The 22,735-nt window shown below is 40.7% G+C and overlaps 1 protein-coding gene across 1 annotated transcript in view; it reads right to left on the bottom strand.

Moving 5' to 3' along the window:
• Positions 1-1,465: 1,465 nt before the first annotated feature.
• ASPM (abnormal spindle microtubule assembly) overlaps positions 1,466-22,735 on the bottom strand; it is a 67,716-nt gene continuing 46,446 nt past the window's right edge. The window contains 11 exon segments of the mRNA XM_029230965.1: positions 1,466-1,634; positions 4,210-4,379; positions 5,628-5,804; positions 7,649-7,803; positions 7,934-8,126; positions 8,761-8,949; positions 9,798-9,950; positions 11,253-11,462; positions 12,767-12,863; positions 14,343-14,509; positions 17,868-22,577. Coding sequence (XP_029086798.1) covers positions 1,532-1,634; positions 4,210-4,379; positions 5,628-5,804; positions 7,649-7,803; positions 7,934-8,126; positions 8,761-8,949; positions 9,798-9,950; positions 11,253-11,462; positions 12,767-12,863; positions 14,343-14,509; positions 17,868-22,577 — 6,324 coding nt within the window. The 3' untranslated portion in view covers positions 1,466-1,531.

The raw sequence follows: 22,735 nt of genomic DNA, 5'->3' as shown, positions 1-22,735 counted from the left end.
CACCTAACACAGAACTAGACTGGAGTTAACGTATTTATATTCCTTCTTTAATACAATGTAATCTCTCTGTAGGAAACAGCAACTTCTAAAGAAAAAGGCTTAATTACCTCTCAACCATTCCTTCTAACCCCCCCCCCCACACACACACAAGCCTTCCAGCCTTCAGGAAGCCTTAGAATCCTGACATGGATTTATCACATACATTTAAGAGGAATATCCTTCACATGAAAATAGAATATTATGTACAATTTAAAAATTTTTAGTCTGAGTTCCAACAATAGAAAAACTTTGAACATCTGGAAATCACCTTTCACGTATAACTTCATAGAAATATTTCTTGTGCAAATGCTAATTGGTTATAACCATCTTAGAGGAAATTAACACCAATAACATTTTATGTTGATTATATCCTAGTGGTACAATTTACCAAGTAAATAAATTGCTTACACTAAAATTCTGTTAAATGAAAGAGAAAAACAAACCATTTGGGAGAGTCAACAAAAACTATAGTATTTGGCATATTCTAAGTAACAAGAGTTCTCCAAACTCCAAACACTTCATTGGAAGAAAAAAAAAATTCTAAAAATTTCTAGTTACTTTCAATATATTCTTTAATATGTCAATATGGTCTTTATTCTAACCAAATCTCGACAGTCTCTGACTAGGTTTAATCCTCATTCCAACAAAATAATAAAGTTAAGTAGTTAAATGGTCTCTCCATTTCTAGCTACTACTGATTTATTTCAAGCACTTTAAAACTGTCCTGGCCCCCATAGCTAGACAGTCTTTGGGACCCGATCAGACTGCAAACAGCCACTGGAATTAGCCTTCTGTGGCTCTGGAATCACATTGGCTCAGTATTGGTAACAGTGACCCAAAGCTACTGAAAATAACAAGTCATGTTTCAACACTTGAATCATCTTCAGGTCTGTGCTCAGTGACTAGACAATGAGTTTCTACTACAAGCAATACCTTGCTCTTCCCAGGTCAAATTACAGCCCCACTCAGTTCAAAGTCAGGAGTTTTTAATATATGAAAGGGTAGGCTGAATTTGTCTAATTTCCTCAGAGCGGCTCATTTGCCCATCTTGATGGTCCCATCAGTCAGGAAACAGGGGTGCTCTCTATGGCATTTGTGGGATTATTTTATCCTCACTTCTACGTGAGTTGGCAGAATCTTAAATTTTCAACGTTTGTTTTAGATAAATGCCTCAATTTACCTATAAAACAGGAATAATAAGCTAATCTTTTCTCTTTAGGAATATGATTATATTCAAACTAATATAATATTTTAAGACGACAGACATAGATAACAGTGTTGGAATCATGTCATGACATTAGTTTGTTATCTGCATAAAGCTATTAAATAAAAGAAACAAAGAATATAAAAAGTTTATTTGTTACATACCTCTTTTTAACTTTAATACAAAGTCAGATTTTAAAAGTTGTACAAAACAAGCCAAAAGCACTTTCCATACATGTGATCAGCTTTCCTATTTCTTTTCCTGTACATACTGAGACGTTTGCCTTTGCTAATAAGGAATGCCAAGTGTGTCCATCACCATTTGAATAGCTTTCAGAGGATTCATGATTTCTTCCAAGTTATCTCTTCTCAAAACCCAATCCGGTTTAAGTCTGTGAGAAGAATAAAAACCTTGCATTAATCCAGTTCCTCTCTTAGAAGACTCACATCCATCACTTTGTCTTAACTGAAACGTGGTCCCTCCTGGACGCATCACCTCCCTCACAGGCCCTCACGCAGGTGGGAGGCTTCATGTTATGGCCGTTTACGACTTTAGACTATTTATCTCCGTCTTCCCTGAAGGATGATCCTGGCTCCTTCGAAGCTCAGGCGATTCAGCTACCAAACCCCAGCGTTTTGTCTGTAAACCTGGTTCCTGGTCTTCCCTCAACTCCTGCCCCATCTCAGAACTTCAGCAGCCTTGTAGCTAAAGAGCCCACCCCTCACCTCTCCGTTTCTGCCCCCTTTCCTTTGGGTCCACTCAGCACACCCCCGTCACACAATCACAAGACAGCCGCTGTCACCCTCAGAAAGTGCCCGGCCACCGACTGCTCAGCCTGAGCCTTCCAGCCCAAACCACCCCTTGGGGTTCATCCACGCCCTTTGACTTAATACTTCCACGGCTCACAGCTTCCTCCCACTGTGGTGTCCACTTCAGGGGACCTCAGCACGTGCCTGTCACCCAGCACAATGCTGGTCTCCTTTCCCTCCCGTCTAGCTTGGGTCCCTCAGTATAATCTCCATTGCAAATGCCGTTAACGCCATTGTTGCTCTTCCCTATTGAATGCAACTGGAAAGCTCTATGTGGATTCCAAGTTGAATCCAGGTATCTGCCTTCTCCATTCCTGCACAGCTGGACGTTGCTAAAGAAAACCTGCACAACCAGGCTGGCTGATTTTATGCCAATGATTGAAATTACCTAGAAACTGCTTCCTTTCTCTTTCCCCAAGATGACTGTTTTCTTCTTTCCAAATGTCCCCTCCACACCGTCCCCCATCTGCTTCTGAGCTAATGTTTATGATCTCCTTCTTCACTGAGGAAACGGCATCACAGCCACCTTCCTCACATGAATCCCTACCACTATATGCACTTCCATCTTCCTGTTCTTTCCAGTGAAAATTCCAAACATCTGTGAATTAGGGGGTGGTCAAACAGAGCGGGTATATATACCCCTACCGTGGAACAGCAGTCTGTGAAGAAAGAGATGCAATCTAAGCCATGCATCGACATGGATGAACCTCAAGAGCATTATGCTAAGTAAAAGAGTCCCGTCACAAGGAGCTACCTCTGTATGATTCCATTTATGGGACAAAGCAGAAAAGGCAAAACTAAAGGTACTGAACTCACATCAGCAGGTTCCAGAACCTAGGGGTTAATGGGAGAGAACTGACTGCAAGGGGGCACAAGGGAACTTTGTTGTGACAGAAATATTTTATCTCAGTGGTAGTGGTTTCACAACTGTATACGTTTGTCAAAACTCATTGAATTGCATACCTAAATAAAGGGTACATTTATGCTGTTGGGAGTTTTACCTCAGAAAACCCCGACAGTGTCAAAAGGGGAGAAAAAAAAAAAAGAATCTACTCATTCATATGTTAATAGTTTTACAACGTAATTCATATTATAATATGCCAAGTCCTTAAATAAAAACCGTATGTAGAAATAGTTCCCATTAATAAATTTTAAGCAGACTATTTTTATGTTATACTGTAAAACATGCAAGAACAAAACCAATTTACAACTATTATACAGTTTATAATTATGAGTAATTATAAAGCTAACTGCTATATAACCCAGGTCAAGAAATAGTGCATTGTCAGTGGTGCAGGATTTATACCTAGTAGACAATTGTCCAGTCATAGAAAGGAAGGAGAGAGAGGGAGAGAGAGGGAGGGGTTCTAATGATTCCTGCATCTAATTTATATCTCTAGACCATTTCCCTAATTTATATCTCTAGACTGTTTCTTCTGCCCAGAACCAGAGAGCAACAACGAATGTCCTTACAAGAGACACAGAGGAGGGAGAGGGAGAAGAAGCCCTGTGAAGACTTAGGCGGAGGACAGAGCTATCCAGCAACAAGCCAAGGACACTTAGCCACCAGAAACTGGACAAGCCAGGGAAGGATTACACCCCAGAGCCTCAGACCAGGTGAGGCCCTGCTGACAACCTGCATTTCAAACTTCCAGTTTCAAGAACTGTGAGAGAATAAGTTACTGGTGTTTAAGGCCACTAAGTTTGTGCTAGGTAACTAATACAAGGTCAAAAAGAACTTCTCTAAGAGGAGAAGTTTCAGGCATCAGGGTGATTATGCAAGGAGTTGGAGGTTGATGTTTTGGCCACGAGAGACCTTCGCCAGCTCCCCAGTAGTGCACTTTGTCCTACATGGAAGGGAAAAAATGATACGGCAAAGCTTATTCAGAGCTAATTATCAGCCTTAGCACGTACCTTGTTAGGACCAGGAATTTACCCAATAACTACTAAATACTCTTGGCTGCAGTGTTATTACTTCATTAACTGCTGAGATCGTCTCCTTTAGATTTACCAAAGATTTTCTTCTTGTTCACATGCTGTTTCTCCATTGTCAAGCACAGTCTCTTCCTCATAGTAGGTGCTCAATAAATGTTTGCTCAGTGGATGAATGAATGAATGAATGGTGACACAAAACTATAGGGTACATTTACTGCTCACCTTGAAACCATTCTGGTTCTTACAGGTGTTTCTGGAATAAAGGAAATGCTCATAGAAGATTTCTTCTTTCGTTTACAAAGGATTCTTTCAGTATTCACTTTATGTTTATGAGCTGTAAGTTTATAGAGACTATAAATACGGTCAACAACTTTGGACCTACTTCGAACATCCTACAAAAGAAAATGTGCATTTATTAAACTAATAAGAATTCTATATCCCTTCTATGCTAGCAAAATCAATCACAGTATACAAACACTATGCAGTAAATTAAGAGCTTTTAACAATAAAAAAGCCGAGCTCTCCAAGTTCAGCAGTTAGATTGGTTTAAATTATGAATTTATAAGACAATTATGAAGAAGGCAAATATTCAAAAATTGTACACTTAACTCCATACTAAATAAAAAAGCAAACATTAAAGTCAATATACCTATTATACATGGTTACCAAGTCCTGTGAATTTTACCTTCTTCTTTTTTTTTTTTTTTTAAGAAGATGTTGGGGGTAGGAGTTTATTAATTAATTAATTTATTTTTGGCTGTGTTGGGTCTTCGTTTCTGTGCAAGGGCTTTCTCTAGTTGTGGCAAGCGGGGGCCACTCTTCATCGCGGTGCGCAGGCCTCTCACTATCACGGCCTCTTTTGTTGCGGAGCACAGGCTCCAGACATGCAGGCTCGGTAGTTGTGGTTCACGGACCTAGCTGCTCCGCGGCATGTGGGGTCCTCCCAGACCAGGGCTCGAACCCGTGTCCCCTGCATTGGCAGGCAGATTCTCAACCAGTGCGCCACCAGGGAAGCCCCGAATTTTACCTTCTTAAAGTTTCCAGCTTACCTCTGCCTGATGCGACCCCAGGTCAAGTACAGTCTCTTGCCCAGACCACTGTGTGTCTACACTTGCCTCTTTCCTTAATGGTCTCCCTATACCCACACGATCTCCCAAATCCATTCTTCGACCAGCAGCCAAAGTGATGTTAAAACTTAAACTGGAACATATCTCCTTGCTTAAAATCCTTCAGTGGTTTCCCACTGTTCTCAGGATAAAGGCCACAGTCCTATCATGGCCTGCAGTCACCCCTGCTGACTGTAACTCCTGGAGAGGATGCTCAGAGGCCTCACCGGAGAAACGCTTGTCATGTCTTTATGTCACAGCAGGGAGTGAGGAGCTGTGCACATCTGGATTTCTACCTTGCTGGGACAGCTGTTGCTTCTCTCAAGTACATGGGAGCTGGTTGCTCCTAGGGCTGTGATAAATTCTACTTCTAGAATTCAGCTTCTCTGACACATAAGAAACAACTCATATCAGCACAAAGAGCAGGTGTGAACACACGCAAAGCCCTATTTAAGTTGTGATAACTGCTTAAAAGTCTTGGACTTAAGAACATGTAAAGATAACCTCAAAGGAGAAAAACTGATGAATACTTACAGAAGCTCGATTTGTCCTCTTCAGTAAAACAGCTAACAAACAACAAGTTTTTGTGAAAATGCTTCTACTCTTGTCTGCGACTTTGTCACCGGGCTTTTCTTGGTACATTTGCAGAAGCTCCAGCAGTGTATCTACACAGTTTTCTACATCGTAAACTGCTGAAGTCGTTTTCTCATACTGGAAGAGAACAGAACCAAGTTACAAATTATAATAAACACAGATACTGGGCTGGCCAAAAGGTTCGTTCGGTTTTTTCCGTAAGATGGATCTAGTAGCATCAGTTTTCTTTAACTTCATTCAAAACAATTTTGTTAGATTGTATATGGCAGCTGTCATATCAGTGTGCATTTAGAAAAAGACTAATCAAAATTGATGAAGTTTTGTGTAGTTATTTTAATATTGAAGATGGAAGAAAAAAAGCAACATTTTCAGCATATTCTGCTTTATTATTTCAAGAAAGGTAAAAATGTAACCGAAATGCAAAAAAAGATTTGTGCAGTGCATGGAGAAGGTGCTGTGACTGATCAAACTTGTCAAAAGTAGTTTGTGAAGTTTCGTGCTGGAGATTTCTTGCTGGACGATGCTCCACGGTCGGGTAGACCAGTTGAAGTTGATAGAGATCAAATCGAGACATTAATTGAGAACAATCAGTGTTAAAACACGTGGGAGATAGCTGACATACTCAAAATATCCAAATGAAGCGCTGAAAATCATTTGCACCAGCTTGGTTATGTGAATCGCTTTAGGTCTACATTTAGTTAAGCGAAGAAAACCTTCTTGACCCTATTTCCGCATGCAATTCTCTACTTAAATGTAATGAAAACGTTCCATTTTTAAAACAAATTGTGACAGGTGATGAAAAGTGGATACTGTACAATAATGTGGAATGGGAGAGATCGTGGGGCAAGTGAAATGAACCACCACCAACCACACCAAAGGCCAGTCTTCATCCAAAGAAGACGATGTTGTGTATAGGGTGGGATTGGAAGGGAGTCCTCTATTATGAGCTCCTTCCAGAAAAGCAAACAATTAATTCCAAGAAGTACTGCTTCCAATTAGACCAACTGAAAGCAGCACTCGACGAAAAGCATCTAGAATTAGTCAACAGAAAACACGTAATCTTCCATGAAGATAACACAAGACCACATGTTTCTTTGGTGACCAGGCAAAAACTGTCAGAGCTTGGCTGGGAAGTTCTGATTCATCCACCGTGTTCACCAGACGTTGCACCTTCGGATTTCCATTTATTCTGGTCTTTACAAAATTCTCTTAATGGAAAAAATTTCAATTCCCTGGAAGACTGTAAAAGGCACGCGGAACAGTCCTTTGCTCAAAAGGACAAAAAGTTTCGGGAAGATGGAATTATGAAGTTGCCTGAAAAATGGCAGAAGGTAGTGGAACAAAAGGGTGAATACGTTGTTCGATAAAGCTCTTGGTGAAAATGAAAAACGTGTCTTTTATTTTCACTTAAAAACCAAAGGCACATTTTGGCCAACCCAGTACTTTAGAAACACCAACCAAAAAGGAAGCCAGACATGATTAGAAGAGGTTCTGCTGTTCTGATACAGCGCAGTGTACAGGCTGTCAGCTCCGGAGGGAGATGGACATGAACCCTCCACCACTGACCACACGCTGGTCCTCGGGCGAGGACCTTACCTCCTGTAAAGACGATTATCCCTTCACTACAAAATGGGAAGGATAATACCATAAGAACCATCTTAGAGGATGAATGGGAGGACTAAGTTAAATGATGCATGAAAAGAACTAGCACATAGTTAGCAAGGCCTTAACTAACTTGCTGTTATTAATATTATAAAAACAGGAGAAATCAATCATAAAAAATTATAGTTTCTATGTACAGTTATGTTAACAGAGTAAACATTCCCCCCCCGAAGACTCTGGCACATAGTAAATGAACTTTAACTCGGGGATCTGAGCTCTAGTGATGAGCAAGCATAAACCTAACTTGCTAGGGGAGGTTTCTTGACCAAGGAACTCTTCATTATCAAGACGGAAACTACCTTGGCGACGTTAAGCAAGACCTGCACAGCGTATCCGATGACCTCCATACAAGGGACACTACGGTTACAGCTTCGGATCAAGACAAATATTTTAGAAATTGCTCCACTCTGGGCCATATTCTCACAGCAAAGTGAAGACAGTCCAGTAACTACCTCTGAAAGGGGGAAAAAAAAGAGATACATTCACAGCAACAAAATCAGTATCGTATTATTATATTCTTTGTACGACTCAAGGGTAAAAACGCATTTCTAACCTTATACAAGATATTGTTAAAACAAACTAACCCAGGTGCTTTAGAGCCTCAAGAATAGCGGAAAGGTACTTGTATGTCAGGAGATAGTGCAGGGCAAGTGCGGTTCTGTGGTAGAGCTTGTTTTCTTCTCGAATCTCCCGGTTAACACACTGAAGTCTCTGTCGAATGGCTTTAATTTTTGTACAATCATTTTTCTTCCTCCAAGAATATCCTCTCCATAACGCCTTAAAGAGACAAACCAGTAACTTTAAGATTACAACCTCTAATGTTGTGGACTTAACATCTACATCTACTTCCACAAAGTAAATGTTTTCAGTAAAATTATATGATGTGATCTTTGCAACTTTACAACTACAACTTCAATTCAGGTTCTAATAAATAGCAAAAGCAATTTTTCTAGGAAGAAATAAATATAATATTCCTGTATATAAGTTAAAGCATCATTCACTGGCCAAAGATGGCTAAATCGATTCAAAAGGCAAAAATGCTTTTGCATCTTTCAGTCATCAACTTCCTCTCTGGAATGTGAAAATAAAGGGCTTAACAATGAAATTATGGTAGCATAGTGCATATGAATTATTCTATTGGCCAATCTCAGCTTTTTAAAATGAGCATGACTGTGCTTTTTAAAATGTTAGATATTGGGGATTCCCTGGTGGTCCAGTGGTTGGGACTCGGCACTTTCACTGCCGTGGCCCGGGTTCAATCCCTGGTTGGGGAACTAAGATCCCGCAAGCAGTGAGGCGCAGCCAAGAAATAAAATACATAAATAAAAATAAAATTCAATAAAATGTTATATATCGTGTAGATGAATTACAAACCAAAGTCTTGAACTAAAATCATAATATTTTCAGTTACCTGGATTTTAGTGACTCTATTATCAAGCTTTTCCTGCTTTTTACGGAGGAGGAAACGGCGTACGGCTTTCTGTATCACTGATGCAGCCCTATTTTGCTGGCTCATACGTTCTTGAGCTTCATTCTGAATTTTCATGAAGCGATGTTTCTGAAGAAACCTCTTATGCTGTAATCTTGCTCGAAACCATCTCTGTTTAAAACATATGAATAGTTTTTTTACTTCAGGTTTCTTAATGAAATAAATAGAACATTTATTGAAATATCTTTCAACCCTCCCCAGTGGCATTACACTTCCACTCTAGTTGGTGCAGAAAATTCCAGGCCACAGTGGGTTTAAGTGTGTGTCTCTGTGTGTGTGTGTGTGTGTGTGTGTGTGTGTGTCTGAGAATTTAACCCTGCACAACATATTCCTCATTTCATAATTGATATAAATCTTATCAAGCTGTATATTATTCTTCAATTTGTTTCTTTACTCAATATTTTATATGTAAGTATATTAACATATACTGTACAAACAGGATTCTTATCCAGAATACATAAAGAACTCCTATAATCATTAAGAAAAATAAAACACTCAACAGAAAAATGAGCAAAGTATGTGGAAAAAAAAATTTAAAAAGCATACCGTACACAGATAAGAATTTGAATAACCAACACAGAGGAAAGATTTTTTAGAATTGCTAGCAATCATAGGAAATCCAAACCAAATATGAGATGTAATTTGCCATTCATCAAAATGACAAAATCACAAAGTCTTGTAATGTCACGGGTTGGCAAGGAGGTCAAGAGAGAGACAGGTGCCCTGGGTGTCGCTACATGAGGGGTGAATGCGTACAATGCGCCAGAGGATAACCCACAGCCTTAGTCCTGAGCCATAAAACGCAACTCACCTCTAAGCCGGCCAACCACCCTGATGGCCACATGGCAAAAGCTAAATACTACATAACTTTAGCAGGGGTATTTGGAAATTGTTTATGAAATATTAAAAAGTTTCAAACAAAAATTATGTCATAGCTTTACTGCAAAGGAAAAGCTAACCTGAATACGGATGGCTGAGTTAACCTGTTTATCATCAGCATTCTTCAGAGCCCTGTGAAGTCTGTACGCTCTTTGAATTCTGAGAGCAGACAGGTGATAAAAGGCAGCTGCTGTGAAGTGAAGAAGCCTAATTTTGGCTCTCTGTTCTAAAATCTAAAGGAGAAAAAAAGATTAAAAAACAAATAGTTGACTATTAAGACAATCAACCAATGTTTATTTTTGTATATCCTTAATACCAAATTATATAAATTAGCAACAGTAAACTAACTTGTAACTATTAAAATTATCTACATTGTAACCTGAAGTAATTATACTCCTTTACTATACAATACTTTCAATGGTGTAACCCCTAACTGAGGATATAGAAAGCACAATTATATTTGGGCACTTCACTCCAGAATTTAACTAGACTACCCAAGGGCAGCTAGATAAGGCTTTGAAGGTACTAATTATAATGGGAGAAGTCTAGGAATAGTAAACTGAGAAAGGGTTAGAGAGCTCCAAGCAGAACCGTTGAAGATGGTGACGTTAAATCGGGCAAACATTTGACCCGACTTCTCCAGTAGTGGTCTCGCCACATCCAGCACAAGACTTCTGCAGCAGAAGCTCCCTCCAGGGAGGGGCCTTTGGCCTTCAGAGTTTCAATTTATACTCAGTGAACAAAACACGAAAGATTTCTCCTTTAATTTAATTATTTTCTGTTTACCACTGCTTCATGTACTGGATGCCCAGAACGTCAAGAATTCCCTAGGGAGGATTCTCTCCTGCTGAAGGTGTGGAAGTTATCAACGGAATGGTCCTACAACCCCTGAGAGAGTTGCTTGGTGGTAGCAAAAGGTGACTTGAATAACAACCTCCTTCACGTGTGGGGAGGGGGAAGGGGAAGCTGGGACAAAGTGAGAGAGTGGCATGGACTTATATACACTACCAAAAGTAAAACAGATAGCTAGTGGGAAGCAGCCGCATAGCACAGGGAGATCAGCTGGGTGCTTTGTGACCCAAAGGGGTGGGATAGAGAGGGTGGGAGGGAGACGCAAGAGGGAGGAGATATGGGGATGTATGTATGTGTATAGCTGATTCACTTTGTTATAAAGCAGAAACTAACACACCATTGTAAAGCAATTATACTCCAATAAAGATGTTAAAAACTTAAAAAAAAATAACTCCTTCATATGTGGAGCCCTCCTCATACTTCAGTTCCTTTGTTAAGATTTATTACACGAGAAAAGTTATTTTGCATTTTTGGTGAGCATCTATGGGAAATAGGATCATAGAACAAAAATCTATGGCAACCAGTGATCTTGTTACATGGGGCTCTTCAGAAGCTGAATAAATTCTAGTTAATGGTTATATCAGTTCTGAAGTTATTCTCCAAAATCTCAAATTTCTTAACACAATTTAACATCAGGTATTTCCACTTCATAAGACTGAGATATCCTACTTAAAAATACTTACCCTTTTTCTTACTAACCAACCACGCACCAGTGCTTGTAGAACAACTGTAGATTTTTTTAATTCAACATATTTTATCCTTTCACACTTCCCAGTCTTCCTGGCTCGTATGTATCTTTGTATGGTCAAAGCAGCTGATTTCTGCTGGAGAAAGACCTGCCTTCCTTTATATCCTCTGAAATTTGCTTGGATCAAACAAGCAGCTTGATATCTCTATAAGGAAAAATTTGCAAGTGACACTAATAGATAGAAATAATAGTTCAACCCACTGGAGGTTCTGGAATTTCTCAATGAAAAATAAGATGGTATAATTATGATTTTTTTTTTTTTTACATTTTTAGTTTAAGAATGTTATATGTTTCACAGATTTTGAAACCCACAGAGGGCTACAGCTGAAAATGAAGCTTTTATGAAGGTGCAAACCAGGTACCATAGATACTTGGTGTTTCTTCCCTCCCTTCCTCTTGATACTTTTCATTGTGAATGAGCAAAGGACTAGTATTACTACAGGACAAATGCATTTAATACAAAAGCTAGCTACACTCTAGAGAACAGAATGGGCATTGTAAGCAGCTGTGAGGGAAGCTGTCTGCTGCTTCGAGAACCAGTGTACTCCCAGCACATCTTAGATTCCTCAATTCTAGAACATCCTGACAATCAAATTCCAAGACACATAAAGCATCTGGATTGAAACGAAAACTAGGTTTGTTTTACAACATAGACCCCCCACCTACTAGCTGAGTGACTTTGAGCAAACCCCTTTATCTCTCCAGACCTCAGTTTACTCATCCGTAAAATGGGAATGCTGATAATAGCTACCTCACAGAGTTATCATGAGGATCTGATTAGTTAGTAAATATATAATAGAAGGTGTAATAATAATAGTGTGTATATAATCATACATAGTGAATATGAACATCAAAATTTACAAGTAAAATTTTAATTTTGATTTCTTTAATAAAAGACCATAGGTACCACCATTGTTCTAGAACCAATGTTAAATATTTTAAATAGATTACCAAATGTGGCTTAAAGAGTATGTGTTGACTCATACAGACAGGATATGCTACATCTATTATGATTTTCTTCAAATAAATCACTTCAAATTGGGTTTGAGAATATGTTATAAAAACAGATACACAAACAAAAATACAAATAGTATTTTTATGAGTGAATAAAATTTTTTTTTTTTTGCGGTATGCGGGACTCTCACTGTTGTGGCCTCTCCCATTGTGAAGCACAGGCTCCGGACGCGCAGGCTCAGCGGCCATGGCTCACGGGCCCAGCCGCTCCGTGGCATGTGGGATCTTCCTGGACCGTGGCACGAACCCGTGTCCCCTGCATCGGCAGGGCGGACTCTCAACCACTGCGCCACCAGGGAAGCCCGAGTGAATATAATTTTTAATTGACTGCAATGATGTGTTTAAAGCAAATGTATAGTTAGATCTTTAAATCATTTTTTGTTTTCTGTTTTTTAAAGTAGTTCTTTACATATGAACTGTTTTTTTAACACCTACTTTTGTCATTAAGAATTGCTCATGAGCTGTTCTTCCAGAAAGTACAGCTCTCCATTTTCTCTGAATGATGATTGTTGATGCTCTCACGTTCAAAAACCTAAAAAGTGATTATTGGAAAGCAATTTCAAATTAACTCATTTAGTAAGTATTCATTGCCCACCCCCTATAAATACTAGAGGAGAAAGAAAATATAAGAAAGGCAATGAGAGAATAAAAAAAAGTAGAAAAGGATAATTCATACTTAGGTTCTAGCAATCAGAACTTTACAAACACACACACACACACACACACACACACACACACACACGGTAACACAATGCAAAACAAGTTTTACAATTGGCAATATTTCAGTGGTCAAGAAATATTAAGTTCTAGAATGACCAAAAATTCTGAACGGGATCAGAAGAAAGTAGGATTAGCCAGATCTAGACAAAGCCTAGATAAAGGGGAGGTGGTAGAAAAAATGGTAGAGAATAAAGTCTGAGTCCACACTGTGAGCGAGTCTTTGAGCAGACAGGTGTGGCTGAGAAGACAGCCTGGGAGGGTGGAGTGGCATCAGGCAAATGAGAAACAAACACTCGTTTGAAAGGAGAGATGGCATCATCAAAAGATTTAAAAAGGAATATTCTGTAAACAGAACTGGAGAAAAATTTTAAATGTGAGGGCTAGAGATTAAACTTTAGGCGTCAACATAGCAGTGACAACAATCGAGAATTGGCAGGCTCTTTCCTCTGTTCACGGTCCTGTGGAAAAGGGAGAGAGATTAACCTATGTCATGTCGCCACTTTTCCTAGAAAGTAAGGCTGAATATCAATGGGAAAAACTGGATACTGGTCCTTAATAGCTGAGAGCAGCAATTATATTTTTATCTGTTAAGCCCTGACTCTGCCCATGGGATTGATCAAGAAACGCTTGTAACACTAGTGTGCTCTCCCAAAACGATCTTTAAAACCATCACTGATATAATAACTCAATAATTCTGGGAACTGAAGAAAAAATTCTTACACTATGAAATAAAAAAATAATATAGACTATCTGATAAGAGCTTCTGAAAATGTGTTTAAAAGAAATGAACTAGGAATAGGGAAATACGAGTAACATAGATAAGTTGGTAATTAGGTCTTCGTCATTAAGGATAAAGAGTACAGGGGTTAATACAAAGAAAAAAAAAGCATAAGAAAACAAATGTTGCCAGTAGCTAAATCAACAGACAAAATGGACCCTTGCACTAACAAGGAAAACAAGACTTACTAGATCATTTTATTAACTTCCCATCCTCAGTCCCTACTGAGTCCCTCAGTCCCTTATCCTTATGAACCTGAGTTAATCAAGTTTAATATTTTCTCCTGGATTATACCATCAAGGCTGTATCTCAAAAAATAAGAGTCTCAGAGATAATTTTGTTACATTATTGCAGGAAACACCAGCAAACCATACAAATTAAGCATAGCAACTATTTAAAAGAAAACCCAACAAGCAGTATTACTTGACACACGGACTTGGTTATGGCACATGTGCGCGTGCGTGCACCGCCCCCCCCCCCACACGCTCTCGCCCACGCAGCTGACACATTTACCGTCTTCTCTGCAGTTTGGTACAGAAGCAACCCTGAATGGTTCTAACAGCTCTTAACACAGCCAGATACTCTTTACGTGCTTTCCAACACCTGTACCAGGCTTGAATCTTGCAGGCAGCTTTCACTTCACGTAAATATTTCCTGGCTTTATGTCTCCTCCACGCAGTCTATTAAACATATAAACATAACAAATATGCAATGAGATGTCTAATTTTTTTTTGTAAACTGGAAGACTCAGTATTGATAACAGTTAATATAAGGTCAAGCAGACAGGATCAACTGCAGAAATGCAGTCACACCCCAGCTCCACTGTGGGACTCGCTCACTCCGGATACGTGAGCCCTCTGAGAACAGCGGGCTGACCTGTGACCTCCTACTACCTGCTTCAGCACATACCCTGCGGCTGGCTGCTGGCTAAGCCCAATACAACCCTGAAAAGTATTTAAATTGTAAGATGCACGCAAAGCCTGGGAAGCCAGGTGTGTGCACTGCCCTCACCTTCTCAGTCCATGTGAAGGAACGAAAGGAAATGAACACACTGATGCCTCCAATTCCAGGGAAGGGACGGGAATTCTTCCCACTGCCCTCCCCACCCACTGCAGACACATCCTGGCTTCTGGGTCCATCCTGTTGCAGAATCCTGAGGGCATCCATCTACCTGAGGACCACCAGATTTTCCGACTTTGGCAACCTTGCGGCTGACTAAAAGCTTAAGTAACAGCTACAACTTCTTAAGTGCTTAGCGCTATACTAAGCACTATAATTCTTTACAGTAACATAGGTAGGTAATACTATTATCTCTAATTTAGAGATGAAAACAATGAAGGCCCAGAGGAACTGACACCAGTAAAATTACTTGTTGATGTCACAGGTAATAAGTGACAGACATATCTCATTTAATCCTTATAAATATCTTGTGAGATGATTATTAAGATCTCTATACAAAACAGAAATTAACGTCAAGAGACTTGTTACCACATAGCCATTAAGTGATAGAGTCAAGATTTGAACCTGAGTCTATCTGACTTCAAAACACCTACGGCAAATACAATAGCTCCACCTAACATGGGGATCAGGCTCTAAATTCAGTTGACAGGCGAGAATGATACATATGGTCAAACTGAACTCTTGTGATGTCCTTAACTCAGAGTATTTCTATATGGTTTTTATGTAAACAAAACCGAATACCAACATAGTAGTATTCATAGTGGAAGCCAGGTATCAGTACTTTTAAAGATTCCAAAGTGATTCCAATGTGTGCTAAAGTTTAAGACCACTGGTTGGTATGTGTTAAAAACTAGATGTGCAACATGCACTTCTATAATTTAGTTATATAAAAGAAAAAACAGGGCTTCCCTGGTGGTGCAGTGGTTAAGAATCCACCTGCCAATGCAGGGGACATGGGTTCGAGCCCTGGTCCGGGAAGATCCCACATGCCACGAAGCAACTAAGCCCGTGCGCCACAGCTACTGAGCCTGCGCTCTAGAGCCCACAAGCCACAACTACTGAGCCCGCGAGCCACAGGTACTGAAGCCCGCACGCCTAGAGCCTGTGCTCTGCAACAAGAGAAGCCAGCACAATGAGAAGCCCGCGCACCGCAATGAAGAGTAGCCCCTGCTCGCAGCAACTAGAGAAAGCCCCTGTGCAACAACAAAGACCCAATGTAGCCAAAAATAAATAATTTTTAAAAACGCCCAAAAAAACAACTAATTACTAAAAAGAAAAAAAAAGAGAAAGAAATAACAGTTGAATTTTCCTAAGATTGTTATTTTGGCTTTTCTAACATAACCCCAACTAACACACACGCTTGACAAACCCACCAGTCCTTGACTCCTGGCAGCGTCTGGAACTTGAGTGCTCCTTCCCTCCTCCCTCAACCCTTGGTTTCTTTATACCACAATCTTTAGCTTTCTTCGTTCCCTTTTAATACCCTGTGTTGGCTTCTCCTCTCAGCACCCCTGAATTTTGATGCTCTTTAGGGCTCCAGTCCTGGGCCCTCTTCTTTTGCTCACTTCATGCATTCTCCCTAAGTGATCCCCTATCTCCCACAAGTTCAGTTATCAGTGTATGCCAACAACGTAGAAGTCAAATTCCAAAATCCGTACTGCTGTCCAAATTACAACAAACATAGCAGCTGCCCCGCTGGACGTGTGGTGGTCACGTCAGCTTCACGTACCCCAGGCCGAGCTCATCGGGCTCCAGACCTGCTCCTCCCGTTGTTCCCACGTCAGTGAAGGGTGCAATCTGCTGAGTCACCTCAACCATAAAGATGGCTTGGCTCCTTGTTTGCGCTCTATACAAGGGCAATCCCATCCTCCACTCACACTGACCCTGACAACCCTGCTGTCAAACGGTGGTTCACTTTCCCTGACCTACTGCCTGCAGTCTCCTGGCTAGCCGCCCGGCATCCAGTTCAGTCCATCTTCCACATCCCTGCCTGAGTAATTTTTTTTTTTTTTTTTCGGTTGCACCACATGGCTTGGGGGATCTTAGTTCTGTGACCAGGGATTAAACCCGGGCCATGGCAGTGAAAGGGCTGAGTTAACCACTGGACCGCCAGGGAAATCCCATCTGAGTAATTTTTAAAAAAATAAATTATGATTCTGGTCTTCTCCTAGTTGAACTCCTCTAGAACTTCTTTTAGTCCAGAGGATGAAGACTAAACTTTTTCTGTCTTACACAGCTGCCCACATCTCGCTCCATGGATCGCATCCTGGTCGCAGGTCACCCTTTATTGCACACCTGTTCTCTCTCATTTTTGAACTCTGTGTTACCTCCTACAGCTGGAATACTCCTTCCATACATTTTACTTGGCTGTTTCCAGTTCATCCTTCAGCTTAACATCTCAACTTAAATCACTGGGACTAGCTTAGGTTTCTCTTCTCTGCATTCCCAGCAACATACATTTCTCATTCTGTATTATCATGAAGAAATTTCCATACACTGAGGTATGGGCAAGTCATTCTGGCTAATACAGGATTTAATTTGAACTTTATGTTAACTAGAACAGCCTCTTTTGTGGCCTATTAAACATATACTGTGTATCTGCTTTAACCATTAAAGAAAAGAATGCATTTAAAAATCAAAATGGATTAACTGTGGTTCAGGCATCCACAGTGGAGCCGGGTGGCCATTGTGGATGTGGTTTCAGACATGTTCCTACATCACTGAGAACTTGAACTGTATCAGACTCAAGGACACCACCAGCTGTTCTCTAAAACAATATCTGCTCACAGCTGCCAGCTGCAACCTGATGGTCTCAAGGTCTCTGCTTTTAACTGTGCAACCATAGTTGCAACAAGCTTAGGGTGTCACACTCAGAACAATCCCAGTTCTGTGCCGTCTTCGGTGAATTATTTTTGGCACCCTTTGCCCAACCTCAAAAATGTTCCATTTTGGAAGGTAAATGAAAAGGCCACGTAAACTAAGTATTAATCTTTACAACCTGCTTAAGCTCATTTTATAAATTCTAAGAAATACTGGTCAAAGAAAGAATGAAAGCTTTATATTTCAATATATAAATACCTGGATTTTTATGGTGCTATCTTTAATTTTCTGAAACTTCCGTTTCTGTATAAATCCTTCCATTCTAGCTTGAATAACGATAACACTGCTTCTTATTTGTAAATAAACTTCTCTTTGATGTTTTGCAGACAAAAAGGCTCTGTGGTGATTTTGTAAAACGACTGCTGCTTCTCCATACAATGAAAACTGTTTTCTGGTTTGCCTTTTCCTGAAATACCGCTGTAAAGTGATAGCCGCCCTCTTCTGCTGAATGAATCTTCTTCGATACACAGCCATCTGAAGGAAGGACTGAATTCGCACGGCAGCACGCTTGTGCTTTTCCAATCTTCTTGTGACCATTTTACGAAAAGCTTTTTGAATTGTTACTGCAGCCTTTCTTTCAGAATGATACCCTGCTTCCTGTAAGGGACCAACCAGAGAAGCTTTACACCGCCTTTGAACCGTAAGTGCTGGGCTTTGGCCAGCTTCATACTGAGTTTCAGTTCTGTGACAGCAGAATCCAGATTGGGTAGCAGGGACTGCCATTTTTTCTTCGGGCATGTTTTTAAATTGCTGTCTAACTTTCATGCCGCTAAAAGCAGCCTGAATAGGCCTTACAGATTTCTGAATGGCTAAAAATGTTTTTCTTTCCATTTTAACTCTGGCGTATGACCTGTAATAATTCTGTATAACAACAATTGCCATTCTCTTTGCCTGATAATCCACTCTGGCCCTGTACATTCGGTAGAATGACTGAATTCGGGTGGCAGCCAGGTGCATGAGTTGGATACCCCTTCGTGCCTTAAAGCCTCTGTAGTAAGACTGTATACAAATGACTGCCTGGGTTTGCACTGCAACTAGTGTTCTGTACCTTCTTTGAACAAAAACTACCTTTGCTCTAAAGTGGAGATGGTGCTTCCTTGTTTTAAAGGCTCTAAAATGCTTCTGAAGAGTAATGGCAGCCTGATGCTGCTTTTCCTGAATCTCTCTCCTTATAATCATATGCTGAAAGTCTGCTTGGACACAGGTTGCTGCTTTCTTGAGTGCATTGTGTTGAAGAGCTTTCTTTTTATTGGCTCTATATCTTTCTTGTATTACTTTTGTAGCCCACTGAAGCTTTCGGTAGAAAAAATACTGCCTGTACATTCTGTATGTGCTTTGTATTATGACAGCAGCTCTGTGCTTTTCCCTTAAAAGCTGTCTTGCTTTCATCCCCTTATAGGCAGCCTGAATGACCACTGCAGAATGCCTTTGTTGGACATAATGCTCTCTTTGCAATTTTGCGGCTCTGTATGCTCGGTAATGTTGCTGAATGAGAATCGAGGCGTGTTTCCAGGTCTGAAAGGCAAGGTGTGTTCTGTGCATTCTGAAAGTTGCCTGGATGAGGGCTGCGGCCCTGTGCATCTCCTGTAACTTCTTCTTTGCCATCAGACTTCGGTAAGATGGCTGTATTGTAAAGACTGCCTTCTGTAACTCCAAGAATTGGTGCAAGTGATGTTTGGCACAAATGGTGGCTCGATATTTCCTCTGAACAAAAATAGCTGCTTTCTTGAGGGAAAGGAACCTTTTCCTCATCACTAAAGATCTAAACCTGCTCTGAATCAGGGTTGCAGAGGCATGCATCCTTTTCAAATGTCTTCTGGTTTGCATACCCCTGAATGCAGCCTGGAGGACCACAGCAGAGTGTCTTTGCTGGAGGTAGAGCTGCCTCTGCAGCAGTTTGGCCCTGCTTGCCCGGTATTGCTGCTGGATGACCTGCGAGGCGTGCCTCCAGGCCTGGTATCTCACATGTGCACGGTGCCTTCTGAAAGCCGCCTGGAGAACGGTAGCAGCCCGGTGCATCTCTTGCACCTTCTTCCTCACCACCCACCCTCTGTACCAGGACTGGATTTTGAGGGCTGCCTTTTGTAACCGTAGTAACTGTTGTAAGCGATGCTTTGCGCAAACATTTGCACGATATTTTCTCTGAATCCACACAGCGGTATTCCTGAGAGACAGGAATCTCCTTCTCATCATCAGAGTCCTAAATCTCCTCTGAATCATAGCCGCGGCTGAGTGCATGACTTTTAAGTGTCTTCTAGCTTCCATCCCCCTAAAAGCAGCCTGAATGCAGATTACGGAATGTCTCAGTTTGTTATACCTTTGAAATTGTATGCTCCTTTCCCTCACTGCCCGGTACTTTTGCTGCACCAATCTTGTCACCTTCTTCAACTTATTAAAATAAGCTTGTTGTCTGTGTCTTCTGTAGTGGGACTGGATGAGTGTTGCTGCGGTCTGCATCCTTCTCAGGGTCTGTCTAACTCGTCCTCCTCTGAAACTGGCCTGCAGAATGGTAACAGCTTTCAAAGTTGTCAGGTACTTTGCACGTTGAGTTCTACCCTGATGATATGCTCTGTACCTTACCTGAATTATGATGGCTGCTGTTCTCATTTGATGATATCGCCTCCTTGATTGCTGCATTTTAAACACGGCTTTAATAAGAGTGGCTGCTGCGTGCAGGTGCTGAGTCTGTCTTCTTACTGTAACACCTCTATAAACAGCTTGGATTTTCACAGCCGCCTTCTTTAAAGTAAGATATTCCTTACGCTGACGGTCTGCAATTTTAGTAACTCGATACCACCTCTGAATTATAACAGCTGACGCTCTGTAGGTGGCGTACTTCTTTTTGGTTTGGTAAGCTCTGTAACTAGATTGTATAGCGGCTGCCGCCTTGTGGTGCTCCTTTATTTTTTTCCGCACTCTCATACCTCGGTAAGCTGACTGTAGGATTACTACTGCTGCTTTGGTTTTCAAATACAAATGATGCTGTTTTCTCCCAGTATTGTAAGCCCGATAGTATATTTGAATCAGACAAGCCGCTTTTTTCATGATTTTCCACTTCTTTCGCTGCACGTACATTCGGTAGCACGACTGTATGAGGACAGCACATTTGTGTTGCTTCTGAACCTGTCTTCTCGCTGCTCTGCCCCTCCATGTGGACTGGAGCATCACTGCTGCAAGGCGGAGCGCAGTGTACTCCAACCGTTCCCTCCTCCCTGCAGCCCGCGCTCTCAGATGTTGCTGGACGACGGATGCTGCCGTTTTTAACAACCCGAACTCTTTCTGGGCCTTGGCCATTCTGAAAGCAGACTGAATCTTCACTGCAGCCTGATGTTCGCTTCTGATCTGCTTCCGAACTTTCCAGCCACGGTAAGCGGACTGTAGAGAAATCACAGCTGCCCTTGTCTTTAAAAAATGTGTTCTTATGTCAGAAGCAGTCTTGTGTGTCCTGTACCATCTCTGAATCTTGAGAGTAGACTGAAGCACAGATTGATATTTCATCCTCTTACTGTAGCCTCTAAAAGCAGTTTGAATTTTAAGAGCAGCTGTAGATTGTTGTTTGATTAGCTGGCGTACCTTATAACCTCTGTAAGTGGCCTGCAAGCAGATAACTGCTCTTTTGACTTGCAAGAAGTTCTTCCTCTGATTGACCTGCGCTTTGTATGCACGATAGTAACTCTGAATGACAACAGCTGCTTTATAGATTTTCAGGTAGTACAGGCGCATCTTTCTCATCCTGAAATGAGACTGTAGTGAAACAGCAGCTTTTCTCTGCAACCTCACTTGCTTTCGAACCAGGTACCCTCTGACAAAAGCTTGCAGTTTGATGCAAGATGCCCGCATGTGTTCTTCTCTCTTTAGTGCAGCTGCTCTTAAATGTAAATATTGTTTACGAGTTTGCTTCATCTTGACAATGGATTGTAACTTCACTGCAGCATTTTTTAGCCTCAGAAATTTTTTTCTGGAAACATAAGCCCTGTAATATGATTGAATCCTTATAACAGATGTGAGGATGTGAATAAACTTTTTCCTGGCCTGCACCCCTCTAAATGCAGACTGCAGAACAATGACAGCAGATCGTGTCTTCTGGTAAGAAGCTAGAACTTTCTTGGCTGAAATGTAAGCTCGAAAATGAATCTGAATTACAAGGGCAGCTTTCTTCATCTTCTTATATTTCTGTAGTTGTTGATGCTTCCTTATGTGTGCCTGCAATCTGATAATATTTTTCTTAAGGTTTAGAAATCGAAGTCTGTCCTGTCTCATTCTCCAGTATGACTGAAAGACACAAGCAGCGGTGATCTGTTTGCGTAAATTACGAGCTTTCATTCCCCTGAAAGCGGCCTGTAGTCGGATGGCTGCAGCCCGTTTCTGCAAATAGCTGGTGCGCTCAACCTTTCCTTTCAGATATGCTTTGTAGTACTTCTGGAGAGAGAGGATAGACTCTTTTTTCCTTTTATATAACTTTTGGGCTTGAAAGCACCGAAATCTTGTCTGAATGATGACAACACAAGATCTAATATGAATGTATTTCCGTAATTCTCTCTGCATCCTGTACCAGGATTGTATGACCATGGCAGCTTTCTCTTCTTTAACCTGTTTCCTGACACACCGTTCTCTAAAAGCTCTTTGCAGTGTTATTGCAGCTTCTGTTTGTAGCTGCATTTTACGTTGCCTCCATCTTCTGAACGCAGACTGGATTATAAGGGTTGATGATCTTAGCATTTCATATCTCTGTTGATCCTGCTTTCTTCTTAAACAAGCACGCCAATGCCTCTGCATTGTAACTGCAGCCCAAAGGTATCGTTTGTAAGAAGCAACAGCAATGATCATTCTTATCCTAGATTGCAGGATGATTGAATAATATTTCAGCTTCAGAAACTGTTTTCTAGTGGAATATCTTCTCCAATATCTCTGAAAAAGGTAAGAAAGGACACAAAGTAAAATAGACACATCTTTCTATACTTAACACCCTTGAAAGTATTAACGTTTCTAACATTTTGCTTAAAAACAAAGACATTAATTTTAAAAGCAATATATTTTTAAAGAAGATACTTCTCTCTTTTGTTTAT

This window comes from Monodon monoceros, unplaced genomic scaffold (assembly GCF_005190385.1).
Source record: "Monodon monoceros isolate NGI ecotype Baffin Bay Population unplaced genomic scaffold, NGI_Narwhal_1 Super_Scaffold_18, whole genome shotgun sequence".
In the NCBI taxonomy this organism is placed as follows: Eukaryota; Metazoa; Chordata; class Mammalia; order Artiodactyla; family Monodontidae; genus Monodon; species Monodon monoceros.
Note: the sequence above shows the minus strand (reverse complement) of the source record. Positions and strands in the feature narration are given on the sequence as shown.